This window comes from Protopterus annectens, chromosome 2.part0, assembly GCF_019279795.1.
Source record: "Protopterus annectens isolate FY-2018-M chromosome 2.part0, PAN1.0, whole genome shotgun sequence".
Classification (NCBI taxonomy): Eukaryota; Metazoa; Chordata; order Ceratodontiformes; family Protopteridae; genus Protopterus; species Protopterus annectens.
In genome coordinates, this window is record NC_056728.1 from 1159279215 (window position 1) to 1159294994 (window position 15780).

The following is a 15780-nucleotide window of genomic DNA, read 5'->3' on the forward strand; positions in this document are numbered from 1 at the left end:
TTAAGGGGGTATGGTACTATAGTTCTTAGTATGTCCTCCTTTGGATGAGACACCTAATAACTATGAGCCTGTTTTTCAGCCTGCCACCCATTCCCTATTGCAATATACCAACTTACCATTTATTTTAATGTAGCACAAGCAATTTATTCTTCAAGGGCAACAGGCACTGACTTTGTAAATGAAACACTGAAATATAAAGTTTTTTTCTAGCAACAACCTCTTTATTGGTTTCAGATCTCTTTAATGTGGAATTATTCAGATGACTTTTACTTCTGCAGAGATTCTGCATACTGTTTGATATTGGTGGATTGTATGACAGAAGTTTGAGTGTTCCTTTATGGTTGAAATGTTCTGAATTGGGCAGGTTGTCATTATTGGTTCATATGATTTGTTTCATTGCTTAAAGGAAAGATGTTCAGAACTATAAATTTAAAACACACTCTAACAAGTGGTGCTGTATTATACAAGGGATATAATTCAATTATTATGTAGTATAATTAATAGTCAGGAAGGTGAATCAAAGAACTCTTGCACGTTTCTAAAAATGTGTGCAAGGAGCCTATGATTTGGAAACGGGCCAAAGGTAAACTTACCCTGCCACTGGCCAGATGCATGTTCGTTGAATGTGGGTTTCAATGCTGTTTCAGTGAACGTGGGTTTCAAAGGCAGAGAAGTTTTAATGTTAAGTCTGTTTTCATTGTAAGACTATTGCTTTGTTTAGGTTTAGTAAATGCCTGTCAGTGTTTGTGCTATAAAATTTGAAATAAAAGTTGTAAATGAAATCCAGATATCTGTAATCGTTGTAGAAGTAAAGCATAAAACAGTATGCACGCTGAGAGATTTGAACAGTGTCTATGACAAATGGGGAGAAATAGCCAAGTAATGGGACACTGGAATAGCTGCATGGGTGTGTGTGGGGGGGCTGTGAGTGGGTGGGGCAGCAGAGGGGGTGGGGCAGTGTGGGCGGGGCTTGGGTTTGCACCCCCCCCTGCAAAAAATCCTGTGGGCTCCCTTGCATACACACACATATATTTAACTACTTAAAAGGCAATACTGTCCCTATCATAAAAGAACATGCATACCTATATTATCGGTTATCCTTCCCCACCCCCCCACCCCACTCCTGTATCATATAACGCTATAACTAAAATGTATTCATTCCAAGTCTGGACTATGGTTTACCTCTACTCAGCATGCACTAAGTCTACAACTGTCAAAAGCTATTGCCCAATGAAAAAAATATATATAAATTTGCTACTCCAGCCTAGTAGAGGTCATGTCATCATGAAATACTACAGGCATTCCACTGACTCTCAACAGCAAGCAGGGTTAGTCTATTACTAGACAACCTTATATTCGTGGGGTACTGCTCACCTATGAAAAGAAAATGCTGTTTAAGAGACCAGAACTACATACTTTGAAGTAGCCAAACTAGCATTCTTAAACTGTCTGTATGCCTAGCTACAAACAAGCCATTGGTAAAAAAGCCTTCTGGAGAATAGGGCCTGCTCTTTGGAACCACCTATCAAATGAGGTAAAAAGTAGTCACACCTTAGAGACTTTCAAAAATCATTGAAAAATCCTTTTTTTGTGGATGCCAAATGCTCATACTTTCATGATACTGGCTAAGACACTGATTATTTGAACTGAAATATCAGAACTGGTTATCGGAAATAGAAACTTATTCTGTACTTGAAGCAAATGTTCTTTGCATGTAAAGAGTACTTTCTTGTACATAGTGAATATATTTTATATTATTTCTCCTATGTATAGTGTATACATCTTATGTTATTTTTCTTTATTACATTACTTATAGTAACAACTTAATGTTTTAAAATTAACTGCAGAATTGTTTATAGCCACTAAAAATCTGACTTATGTATGTACTCATACTGTCACTTGTTTTTCTCTGTGTCTTAGTTGTGACTGCAAAAGGTCAGTAGACAAGCTCACTTACTTAGTAAACAAACTGAAAATAAACTAAATTAAGCTAAATAAATATGAGTTTCTCATTCATGTTGAAAGGGAATTTATTCTGATGTTTCTTACTGGCAGCACAATGCCTAGCATCAACAGATTTTCTTCTAGGTTTCTTGTAATACAGACTGGCCTTCTAACTTTTATCCGGAGCTTATCCTATCATATCAGATGGGAAAGACAATTTGGACTATGGAGATCTTTATGGGCATTATTACAGATAGTTTATGATCAAACTTTATCCAGTGCAGGTCACACAGGGAAGAACAAGGTGGGTGTTGCCATGTTGACCATCAAAACTTTAGAAGCTCTGTTGTACCATTTTTCAGATTTAGGTTTAAGGGATGGCAGCACCCCATGAAGAAGGTGGGATGGTTGTAGAAAAATGGCAGTTATTTGGCTACACGTGTGCTCATTACAAAATCACAGGTTCGAGATATGACTCTGATTTCATCTAACTATGGCACCATCTTTGCTTAACACCCTATAGAACCTTGGATCATTTGGTTTTCTGCATTTAACACTTGTCTTGTTCTACTTTTTCTCCCACACTAACTTCAAGCAGACAGATTGGTTGAAGGATAGGTGGTGAGCATGTAGAATATTGGTTGCCAAGGAATGTTTTTTTTTTACAGAGATTTAGCTTCTTGGTAATTTTTAAACTGTATTATATGGGATAGTCTTTGGCTTAAGTTTTGACTATAACACTGGCATATTTATTTTTGATTGACTTCCCTTCATGGCCAGAGGCAGTTGGTGCTGATCACAGAATCACTGTGCTAACAATGACCATCTAACTATGTTCAATAAGGGTATTCGTGTTATTACATGGCTAGGCATCCTTCAATAACAGTGTGCGGAGGAGCTCAATATGACATGAGAAATCTCTGAGGATCTGGTTGTCTTAATCTCTTTTTGGCTGTTTGAATTGCTCTCACAGCTTTACTGATGATTGAGGATAATGAGGACTTGAAGTGGTATGAGTAAAGCCATAGTTGTCAACAAATTGTTGGAACTTGGTTGACATTATCTGTGTACCATTTTCAGTAACCAGTTCCAAAGGAAGTCCATATCTTGAGATCATTGTTTTGAAGTATTGCTTTGGAGAGTTGTTTTTTGTAAGCTTCCACTATGGGATATCAGTCATTAAACCTTCAATAATTGGAATCACCAAACTGTGATCCATGGAAAATTGTATGTGTTTTTTGTGGGAAGGGTGAGAAATTCCCTCCAAACTTATAAATACTAACTCCACGGCTGTATCAAGTTGAAGAAGGGGGAAAAATCACCTCAAAAAGGGCATCACTGCATGCACATCTCCCTGACAATGATTTCCTTTGGATGTGAAACAGTCCTCAACATCTTGAATCTCAGCCAGTTTGCACTTGAGAAATCAAACTCTGTCCACTACTAGGGAAGCCATTTGGTACCTGTATTATTTCTATACAGAGCCGTAGGTAGCTCAACTGGTGCCTATTCCTGATCTAGTACCCACCCCTCAGCTTGTAAGTAAAGCACAAAAAGGACTTTTGACTTCCTACAGTAGACACAACCCCCCTCAGCTCTTTAACAAAGGTAAAATAAAAACACCAAGCAGCTTCCTACTTCCTAAGCTCAACCATACCCCCCTCAGCTTTTCATCAAAGACCCTCCAAAAATATTTATTTATTGCATTATTTATTGACATTTGTTCACTGCTCAAGTATGACTTGGCACAGGTGCCCTTTTTTAGCAGAAGCCTAGGGAGAAAAGCACCAAGATATCATATTTAATGCCATTAATATTTACAGTAACACATTATATAATGCTCTCTCAGTTACTACATAACCAATATAATAAAAATTTGCATTTGTATTCACAAACAATATACAAGAATTGTATTGAGAATTTATGGATAAAGGTACTGTATATAACATAGGTAGGAGTAATTTAAGAAATACCATAGAGTGAGGTACTAGAGGGGATAAGCAAGTTTAAGTGTTAATAAAGAAGTAGTGATGCATAATAATTTGCTTTTGCTACATAGAAGTAGGTATAGTAGTTTAAGAAGTAGAAAAAAGTAAGGTATCAGAAGGAGATAAGCAGGTTAAGAGATTACGTTCTTTAAAGGGACATATAAGAAAGGTGATGAAGGGTGTTAAGAGAGCTATGTCCCACATGAGGACCAGGGACAAAGATAGAAAGTAGAGAAGAAGTCTTTTAGAAATGGTTTGAAATGATGAAGGCATGGGATAGACCTGATTGATACAGGAATTTTGTTGCAAGTTTTACCTACATTATTGGAAGAGACTGACCACAGCAGTCCTTTGTGGTTTGTAGATGGTAAGCAGTTGTTTATCATTTGACTGAAAGAGACAATATGGATGATAGTACTGGAGTATGGGGCTAAAGAAATGCACTTCATTGATACATTTGTATCAATCACTCAGCTTCTTACAGCAGACCAGCAGACCCACAACCTCTCAGCTCTTCAAAAGAAGCTCAAAAAAAAAAAAAAAAACAGCTGATTGTGATGTTCCCCCACTGAGCCAGTGATCAAGGAGCCTCAATCCTCACCACTGACACTAGAGGGGAAAATTCACTGAGTAAAAATAGATGCACACAGTATTTTTAGATGCAGCTGTCTACACCAACTACAATTTCCCTCTAGTGCACACAAAAAATGCACACTCCAGTCCTGGGATTGGGCTTTCTCTCCAGGCCCCAAATGTGACTCCCCACTGACCACTACTATGCTAAGTCTTTAGCTGGGTGTTCCAAGCCAAGTCCTCCATTGCCTCCTCTGTGAAATCAGTGCTCTCAGTGTCCCTGTTCAAAGTAGCTGTCACACACACTTTCTAAGAATTGGATTTTCATACACACACACACACACACACACACACACACACACACACACACACACACACACACACACACACACGCACATACACACCTGGGAAAGGCAGGCACACAGCTTACCCGTTCTGACATCTCCACCCAGGCTATAAGGTAGATTCACTGCCACCAGTACACCCAAAGCCAGCTACTTTAAGGCTATTACAAGGGTACCCATTTACACTTAGTAAAATTAATACTTATGCAAATGGTAGTGTTAACCAAGCAGCAAGACTTTTAGGAAAGTAGCGCCACAGTGCCACTAAATAAATGCAAGTACTCTCAAAGGTTAAACATTTTCTAAAAGACCAGCCACAATGAGATGTTTAGATATATTTAATAATAAATAAAAAAAAACATGAAAATACTGAATATTTATTTACAATAAAAATTAGAGTTTCAACCACAGGAAATATAAAAATACAACACAGATGGGAAGACTCAGATACAGAAAAACAACATTTAGCTAATCTCACTATATATTCCTAACTGAAGAATAACTGTTCATTGGTTACTGAGTGTCTCTTGTCAGGTCTACAAAACAGAGTGCAGGTATCACATCTCCCACTAGTATTCAAATACAGTTTCAGTGCTGGCTACAGAATGGTATCACATCTGGTCACATGACTCTGTGGTTCCCACACTACCCCTCACTAGAAACTGAACCAGGATCTGGTACTGATGTGTCACAATGCACACATAGAACTTTAGCTAACATTTGTTACAGCATCTGAAAACTGCGAAACAATTCCAACACTTCCAGCCTTTCTGCTGGGAATAACAAACCATTCTCTGGCTGCATTCAGACCTGTGAAATAAAATCTTTATGGCCTAAACCAAGTAATTCAATTTCAGACTATTTTTCTTATGGTTAGCTGGGCTGAGCTTAATCCCTCCCCCTCCAGTATCCTTTGTTAAAATATATACATTTCATCAGTTACAACAATACAGTCTGACAGAGATGTATATTTATTTTCTGTCCAGCAGGACCCACTGTTGCTACATTTTTAACACAAGCGATGTTACAAATACATTTTTAACACAGACATCTGTACAAAGCAGTTTGAAATTCAAATGACATATAATTCTTTACAAAACTGCAGCTAGCTATGCTGGCATATGTTACGCATGCATTGCCCTACTTTCTCTGGCACAGTCAGCAATCCCTCACATTATCACACTGGTACTAAAAAATAATGAAGGAACTGCACTTCTGCACTTCTTGATCACACCATCTAACACTTTTCACCTGGGGCAACTGCCACTTCACCACACATTTGCAACACCAATGTTTCTGTAACAGGGAGTATTAGTTTGCAACTATGAAGTAGTTTTTGCTTTCATCTTCACACAAACCAGCAGCTATATTTTGACAAGGACCTTGTAGCAAGTGTGCTGTTATTAATGGCTCTCTCTTTTGAGATTGCTTATCGTAATACAGAACTGTCACTTTGACACTATATTTGCAATGTCTTGATTGACATTTGGTCATCATACCGACATTTTGGCTGTTTCTTGACATTTTGTGAGACCTTGGTGATCGTCATGCTTTTGACTTAATATTTCACTTTGCAATATTGATGAACTTACAGTTCTGTTATGATATAAAAACAAGCCATAATGTTCCGATAGTTGTTCTTGAACAGTTTAGTACTTATGCATGAGATAATTGGTTTGAGTCCAGTGATCTGGGACATCCATCTTGAATTTGTTGGATAAGAGCTTGTAACTCTGTAGTTCTCAGTAACTTATTTAAACTTTTTCAGTCAGTTAGTACTTTCAGGTCTAGTAGACACAATGCTGTGAATATAGATTTCAATATTTTTTTCAGTATCTTATAATGGTTTGTCATATAGGATTTATGGTTAACACATCTGTAATGACTAAACATATTCCAGGATATTTAACAGTCTCTGGCATCTGCATGGCAGTTTGTCAGGAAAGTAAGAATTAGTAGTGTAATGGTTTCTGGAATGTTTGGAATTGAAAACTCTTTAGCCTAAGTAAGTACCTAGAGAAACTTTCCATTACCTACGCAGATGCAATGCAGTCTTTCTCAGTTTGGTCAGTAACAGTTAATATTCTGGAGCAATAGTCAACAGGATGCAATACTTGTTTATTTACTTGGTGTATTGACGCATCTATGCCATAGTTACTTGCATCTGCACTCACTGTTGTATGCTTAGCGACATCATAGTATGATAGCACAGAAGCTTTTGTCAGTGTTTTTTTTTCTTTGCTAAATGCTTGGGATTGAGCATGTCCCCACCACCAGTTTATATCTTTCTTTATCAAGTCTGTTAAGAAATGTAGCAAAGCCAAGAGATCTGGTATGAGCTTATCCAAGAAGTTAATCATGCCTAGGCCTTGCCTTAACTCAGTCACACATGATGGACTCAAACTCAGCTTTACTATGACTTTACTAGTATGTGGTCTGGTTTCACTAGCACTTATATTGTGAACAAAGTACTGCAGCTTAGTCTTTCCAAAACATTTGTCTTAGCTGAAGTTGAATTCAGAGTCATTGACAGTTTGGAGTATTGCTTCCAACCAGGAATCATGCATCTCTTTTCCTGGACCAAATATAATCCAAAGCAACAATTCCTTCAAGCATGTTGAGTAAATCAGTCATTCTGTGCTGAAAGATTTTATTTGTTGAGATTATAGTAAACAGCAGCCATTTGAAACAGAGTCTTCCAGTTTGAGTAATGAAGATTGTCAGCTTTTTGCTTTCTTTATCTAGGGGTATTTTGTCAGAACCCACTGGAAGCACCCAGCATGGAAAACACTTTAGCATTGATTAGTATAGGTGCTGTGTCTTCCAGTGTAGGTAAAACTGACCCTTTCTCACATGGCTGTATTAAGCATTTTTTAGAAAAACACACAATTTTTACAGTACCATTTTTCTTTTTCATTGGGAACACAGGAACACATTATTCATCTGACTTAGTCACAGTTTTCAGTATATCCAGGCTTTGCATTCTCTTGAGTTCTGCTTATACATTAGACAGCCTCCTGGATGTTGTCAAAGCATATGGAATAGCACTTGGTTTTAACTTAATTTTCACTGGTTCATAATTAAGCAGACCAGCTTTACCAAATTCATCTTCATCTACACTAATTTATTTTATTCTGGCAATTAAGCTCACCTTAATAATGTTAGAAACTGTGTTTTTTTCTAGGTTCAGTTACTAATGTGCCTGATGTTGAAGCAGACCATCCAGCCGATAAACCCAGCACTCAGAATTTTGCCTCTTCCACTCAGACATGGCTAGAAGTCTACTGGTGTACTTGAGTGTACCTGCAAGGCTTCAAATGTCAGACTACATGCAATGCTGAACATTTTGAGCAACATCTATAGGTAGCACATGATATCAAAATAACATTGTCCTTTTATTAGTCTGGAAACTCACTTGAGTTCCATGAATATCAAGTTTCACTTGCTAGTCTGTTTCAACGTCAGTCACATTAGTAACCGAACCTACGGGGGGGGGAGGGGCACACTTTCTGAGCATTATTGAGTATTCATTTTTGCTTTATTTTCAGAAGCAACCTTTTAATCATTTTTACACCTTTTGTCATATGTACCATAATGCTCTTACTTTGCATGGTAATGGCCACACCTCATGCATTTGGTCAAATTTTTACTAACTCTGCTTCATGTTCACTCATTTAATTTAACCAAAATTATGTATTTAAACTTGCCATTTCTTCTTATTTCAAACACATCATTTGACATGTTCAAGTTAGCATTCTGTCTTTTAATTAATTCTACCTCTCTGACAGTTCGTATTGGATTTTCTAAAGTTAAACTCACTTCAAGCTTTTAACATTTGAGACACTCCTACATCACCAATCTCAATCATTATGCTGTTTCTGATTTATTTATCCTTTGTGTCATTAAACCCACAATTTTCAGCTAGTTCATACAAGAGCCTTACAAAATCCTCAGCACGTACACTTTTGGCTTGCACACATCTACGAAGCATGCCCTTACCTAGATGTTATCTGATTCTTTATCCAGCTTGGTTGCTACTTTAAATCATGTGAACTGTTATCTCTAGGTAGGCCAGCCAAATGGATTTGAGAAGTCAAATGTCTCTGGTCAGGTAAGGTTCACCTTTTTTATTATTTTTTTTAAATTCTAAGTTTTGTAAGGCAAAATGGCTTATTATCCTTATAATATCTGAATCTAAGCATGGTGGAGTCACTTCAGGTGGTATGGTATGGTTTTATAGCTGGCATTGCAGTTTGTTTTTTCTTCATCAAATATATCCTGGTTCTGACACAATGTCAATGGTTACTTGAGGATAGTCACTGGCAGTTTCAGCAATGTCAAGATTCACCAGCATTTTACTTAGACGGGCAACTTTTATTCTGTACAAAATGCCAGCTCAACAAAAACAATGCTAATAATTCAGTCATCTCGAGCTCCTTGTCCACAGGCCCATAATACATTGCATTGTGGGAAATATACATTCTTAAACTAGCAATAGTCTTAACGTGGCAATGGCTACAGTGCAAATTCACAATATATACAAACACTCTAGCAGTTTTACTTATCATCACAGAAGGTATTCATACTAATGGGCCTATGTATAGAAGTACAAACCACCCTTTCCAAATTTTTTCTCAAGAAAACATCCAAATATAAATTTTTTTTTTGGGTCAGAGGAAAAATTTCCTGTAAACGTAATAAAGTGATCATTATTAGCATCAGCCACCTTCTCTTATTCATTTAAAAAATTGAATTTATAATTGTACCATTTGGGTTTTTGGGGTATAATACATTCATTGATTTATACAAATTTTGATATAAAAGTGTACATTTTGATTTAAAATAAACAAAATTAAGTGAATTGAACCGAACTGCACACTATCAGATTACAACCATAATTTAAACATTTGCAGTTCTGCACAGAAGAGAATGGTGCAATTCTCCCAACTTATGGAGTAAATACCAACTTATGGAGTAAATACCTTGGTCTAGTAGAATTAACCCACGTAACCTAGGCATTTTTTTAAGTATAAACATTCTTTATTTCAGATACACCAGGTTACACAGCATTTCTGGGCAATCCTTATGCATTGTGCGCCTCCATTCCTTGTTCTGATGATTGTCTGCTTAAATCCACAAACATTTGTACATGTAGATCAGCATAAGATCAGAGTAAACTTAAGGTTCCAGTAGCCTTTCAGACCCTTTCTCCATGATAATCATCTTATGAATTCCTTTGATTCCAGTTTCCTCTATTTTTTTCATCCATTTGGGGGTCATCTTCAGTTCTTCCTTCCCTCTCTTCATTTGTATCTGGAACTACTGTGTTCCTTCCTTACACTGCCCATTCTACTGTCCCTTATCATCCCAGAAACTATCTATAAAGTCATTTCCAGCCTCCCAGCTCTATTCAAAGCATCACAATTATATACATTTAAACCACCCCACCCATGAATTCAAGTTCAGGTTGCACAAACTCACCAATAAGTTCTGTAGATGGCAGGTATGCCATTCTTCAGTCATGACTTCCATTCTGCATGGCATCTTGGGTCTTTACACAGATGTGTGATAGCTGGCTGAAAGTTATAAGTTTCAGAGATCACAATTTTCCTGAGGAATTGAATTATCTCTTTTATACTCCATTCTCTGCTGAAATGCTCGGAATACAGACTCTGACTGATTGTGTGACTGTACTGATAAAAAGTATCTTCACATAATAATTATGACTAACACTATTGCTGACGTGCCTTACCCTTGGTATGCATGTGTGTTATTGTTCATCTTAATTTTTTCTTTTAATAAGCTTGTGTCATTTTGCTCTTAGTGTTGGAGTTACCTGTCATATTCTAGTTTACTTAATGTAAGCAGCAAATTACAGCATTTGTTCTGTGTCCTTAAGTTCCTTTATTGCCGTGTAAAGGGTAATTTGAGATCTGCTCATACACCAGATCAAAAAATAATGAAGTAGAATGAATAACAAATTATATCATTACCATCCTGCACCCTGAGTTCTACCTCAGGTTTCCTTTCCTCATTTGTATAATGTATGTTTATTTAGTTCTGTTCAAAACAGATTTCACTGTCAGTGTTTTACTTGTTTACCTTATAGATTTGGGTCTATATCAAAATTCAAAAGAGGGAAAACGCTGAATGTCAAAATATCGAACCCTAAATATCGAATGGTGAAAATAGCGAAGCCCCGGAACATAGAAATCTTATCTAGGGCAAGGTGGGCTGTTCCGTGGCTTCGCTATTTCCTCCACTGTGGTGCGAGTGTTACGGACCTTAGGGTTAGGGTGCGGGTTAAGGTAAGTGGATAGTTAGTAATATATGTATGGTGTAGTGTAGGGTTGTGTTTTGTTAACTGTATGTGTGTGTGTATTAATTAGTTTATTTGTGTATAGATTCGTAGGGTATGTGTGCGATAGTTACAGACCTTAGGGTTAGGGTGTGGGTTAAGGTAAGTGGATAGTTAGTAATGTATGTGTGGTTTAGTGTGGGGTTGGGTTTTGTTAACTGTATGTGTGTGGTTTATTTATTTTGGTGTGCTTGTGTTGTGTGTATGTTTCTCGGAACAGCAAATTTTTTCCCTGGTAAAAAAAAAATCGCTATTCTGAGCGTTCAATGTTTTCAATTTTCGAAATTCCAAGTTCGAGCATATGGTGTTCGACATTTTGGAATTTTGAATATATGATATAGACCCATAGATTTACCTTAAATTACAGTGCAGATTATATGTGCTTTGCAGCAGAATGCACTTGTGCCGTAAATGCCAAATGAGAGTAATGTGAGTCATGTTTAGAAAGTTTATCTAATTGAATTAGCCTACATGAGTCTGTACATTTCTGTGTGTCTTTTTGACATTGGAGTGTCTTTCTGTTGAAAGGGTAGGAAGGTAAGTCATATTGAAAAGCATCGAATCCCTCCAAAAGGAATAATTTTATGTTGTGAAATACAACTGACATAGATGCTGAGTATATAGCTGGTGTTTTGAGATCAAAACGCTGAAAGAATGGGTTAGGGTGTATATTTCAGCTCTGGATCAGTTTTTCTTTTGAGTCCTACAATAAAAGTTTGCTTTTGTTATGAAGAAATCACATTGAAGGTCTTACATATTCAGCATGTATGCATTCTTAATTTATTTGTCACCTAACTCTCTGTGTTCATGAATTTTCATCATAAAATATACATGTTTTAATTCAGTTTTCATAACAAAGAAAACATTATTTGTGGATCATTCTTCATTACTCTGTGAAGTGTCACCTTTATTTTATAGTTGTCTTATTTTTGTTCATGTACAGGAGTACTGTTCTGTTGGAATGTGTCTGTTTTCTACTGTGACTTTATCTGTGTATATAAAACAGGAATGTGCCTTTCCTTCTTTTTATTGTTTTGTTCTGAAAAAATGTTATCTTATATCAGTATTCAGTTTCAGTGCAAGTACAGCTTTTAAATAATTTTTTGAATTTCCCCTTTCTCCCCCATGACCACCAAGCCCTTATCATTCTGCAGATGACACACAACACCCAGCATGGATTAAGAGAGGTTTTATGCCTAGAAGCATGGTGCAATGTCCACTCTGCTAGACTGAAAGTGAATGCTGACTTCTGCACACCCTGATTTAAAGCTAGATCACCAGCACACTTCTTAATAGCCTGACCCTTCCTAAATACGAAATTACAGAAGCTGTAGTACCTGGCCTTCTCCCAGTTGGAGATGTTGTTAGAGGTTTACTATCACATGTTCGACTTAACATTGTTGAAATGTACAGATGTCCGAACCAGATGTTCGGAAATCTGTATACCGAACAGTGTAAATGTCGAACCGAGCATTTCAGTGCAGTCGAATTTTGAAAATGTCGACTACACTGAAATGCTCCTACCTACTAAACATACTACAACTGGTTTTTGCAGTGCCCCCCACACCCCCCTACTTATATATACAAACTCCGAGATCGCACTACAGTGAAGGTAAGGGTACATTTCCCCATCCCCACTATAGTGCAATCAGCACCGCAGTGTTGGAGCTGACAACAGTGGCCATTCGCTCTTGTCAGCTTCGACATTATGGTCATTGCCCTAATGGTTCTGCTAAGTGGTTTTTGCACATAGTTCATTCGTCTAAAAGACGAATGAACATGTGATTGTAAACTGTTGTTACATAGGGTCTCTGCCAACACCATCCTCCTGAGAAGTGTGACATAGTGTTGACCTTTCTGTCACATCCTTCATCTGGAGAGCCTGTAGGCAGGTTGAATCCATGTAGTATAGGAACAAAGTGTCAAGATTTTGGTGCTGATGAATAGGCCTTCATTGTCAGTACACATGAAAGAGATCAAATGCATATAAATTAAAGCATCATTCAATGATATATTTATAGTTACTAAACTTATCTTTTACAGTCTTTTGGACATACTTGCTGCAAGAAAAAATCCTAAAGGTCTTTCTGGAGATGTACTAATTGATGGAGCTCCTCAGCCACCAAATTTCAAATGCATTTCTGGCTATGTGGTGCAGGTAAGTTATCAACGGTGAGGCCTACAGAGTGTTGATGATGTGGTACAGGTAAAGTATTCCCAGGTGGAGGCCTGTGAAATGCTAATGATGTGGTATAGTAAGTTATCCAGTCTGAGGCCTACAGAGTGATGATGATGTGGTACAGGTAAGTTATTCACAAACTGTGGCTTACAGAGTGCCGATAATGTGATAAAGGCAAGTTATCCACAGGTTGAGGCCTACAGAGTGCTGATAAAGTGGTACAGGTAAGTTATCCACAGTTTGAGGCCCACATAGTGCTGAGGATGTGCTACAGGTAAATTATTCACAGGCTGAAACCTACGGAGACCCAGTGATGTGGTACAGGTAAGTTATCTGTAGGATGAAACTTACGAAGTGCTGATGATGTGGTATAGGTAAGTTTGAGGTCTATGGAGTGTTGATGTTTGGGGAGGGTTCTATTGATATGTGAAAAGGCTTGAAATGAACTTTCACCAGGACAGCAAAAACAATAGAAATACTTGCTGTTCCAAGTTTTTAGTCTTTCATTTTTTTTTTTTATAGGGAACAAGAGTATAGTTCATTGTTACGATTCTGTAAATATCTTTCTTATGGTTAAGCAGCCGAAATAGTTGTGAAGTGAAGTTAATGTAAAGAGACAGGTACAAGTACACTGCCAGATTATTCAGCTCTTAACTGTTGTAAGAACAGAAATTGACAGAGGGTAAATAGTGGCAAGTGAACTGGGCAGAAAGTATGAGCACATGCCAAATGTGTTTTAAAGTTCTTTAGGTAGGTACAGTTAGCAGTTTTTCAGCAGTATGTTGTTATCTAGGTGAGCGTGTCTAAATAGCATCAAGTGTGGAATGCATCAGAAGAGGAGCACTGCCTTTTAGAAGCACACCATAAAGTAAAACACACAAGGTTTCCACTGGACAGTATCCAGTGGAACAGTGTCAGTAAGAAGGAAAAGCCCAAGGGAAATTATGTGATGCTTTATTACGTTTGAGTGTTTCCAGTTCATGTAGCCAAGTAGTATGTTTGCTAATGGAAATGATCTCTCTTTTTTTAAAAAAAATTTGTATTCATTTTCAAAAAGAAAAACATGTATACAGGTTATTTATGACAGTGAAGTATTTAAAAGTTATTTAAACAGGTTATCTAAAAACAGTAAACAGATCTTGACAATAAAACCAAAATAAAGTATTTACAAGGGTGTCTATTATTGACATATAATCGACTTTCTATACAATTGTTTCCCAATTAGGAAATGATCTCTTGAAGTATGCCAGTTAGCTGTTGTGGTAGGGCAAATCACTAGCAACAGAGGAAGAAAAAATATAAGGCACAGTATACTGAGCATCTAGAGATATGTTGTTTCCCATGTGGTCCATTTTCTAGTGATTTTTGTTTGCCACCTGTGTGCCTTAGAGTATCACATATTTTCCTCAAAATATGAAGCTCAGACATCATACTTTGGAGCCACAATGTACACTTTGTGCAAACAAAGAATGGGAACTGCATGATTTTGAGGCACCCAAATGCAGCTTGCCCGAGCCTGTTTTTAACTTTTCTAATGTCATCCATTCTATACAATGTGTCCTTGATGTGTGGAAAACAGCCTGATTGAAGCTATTATATAAGGATGTCCCCACTCCCAATCCAGGCAACAGTAGACTTATTAGCTTCACATTATATATGCAAAGTTATGGCGTGTATAATATCTGAAGTCATTATCTTAGACATAAGTAATCTCGTGGCCCTATACCTAACCATTTCAGCTTACGCAAAGGCATATTCAGTCTCCGAAACTTGGTTAACTTCAGAAAGGTCATCAAAGCAATGGACAGTGGTTATTCCATATATGCCACTTATCATGACCTGGCCAAATCCTTTGATACAATCCCTCATATTAGCATTATTAATAAGCTAACATATCTCAGCACAAACCTGTATCTTGTCTGCTGGATAGCTAACTGGCTTTCAAAAAGAACTCGCACAGTAATGTAGCTGATACTTCCTGTGAATAAAAGAATGCCACAAGTCATGCTCTCCAGGGTCAGTCTTGAGTACTTTTCTTTTTGGCATATACTTTTCTGATGTTCAGCCCCAAGTTGAAAGCCTGTGGCTAACTAAGTTTGCTGATGATTTCAAACTGATAACTTCTGGTGTACCAGCCATGGTTTAAAACTAAATGCTAAGAATTACAGTGTCATTCTGTTTTGGAACCAGAAATTCCCCATTACATCCCATGTCAGTGACACCTCCTTTCCAGTCTGACACAATGATTAGGGACGTCTGACACAGTGATTAGAGACCTGATAACTATATTTGCAACACATTATTGTTTGACTTATCTGAGCTTATCTACAGACCATAATCCTCTTCAGCAAAATAAATAATAGTCTTCCCTCTGCTCCTGCCTTATTAGACCCA

The 15780-nt window shown here is 37.3% G+C and overlaps 1 protein-coding gene across 2 annotated transcripts in view; it reads left to right on the forward strand.

The window, feature by feature from the left end:
• Positions 1-15780, forward strand: part of ABCG2 (ATP binding cassette subfamily G member 2 (Junior blood group)) — an 897562-nt gene that overhangs the window by 325614 nt on the left and 556168 nt on the right. For both annotated transcript variants that reach the window (XM_044061359.1, XM_044061358.1), the window contains one exon: positions 13251-13365. In XM_044061359.1, coding sequence (XP_043917294.1) covers positions 13251-13365 — 115 coding nt within the window. The remainder of the gene's footprint in view (positions 1-13250; positions 13366-15780) is intronic.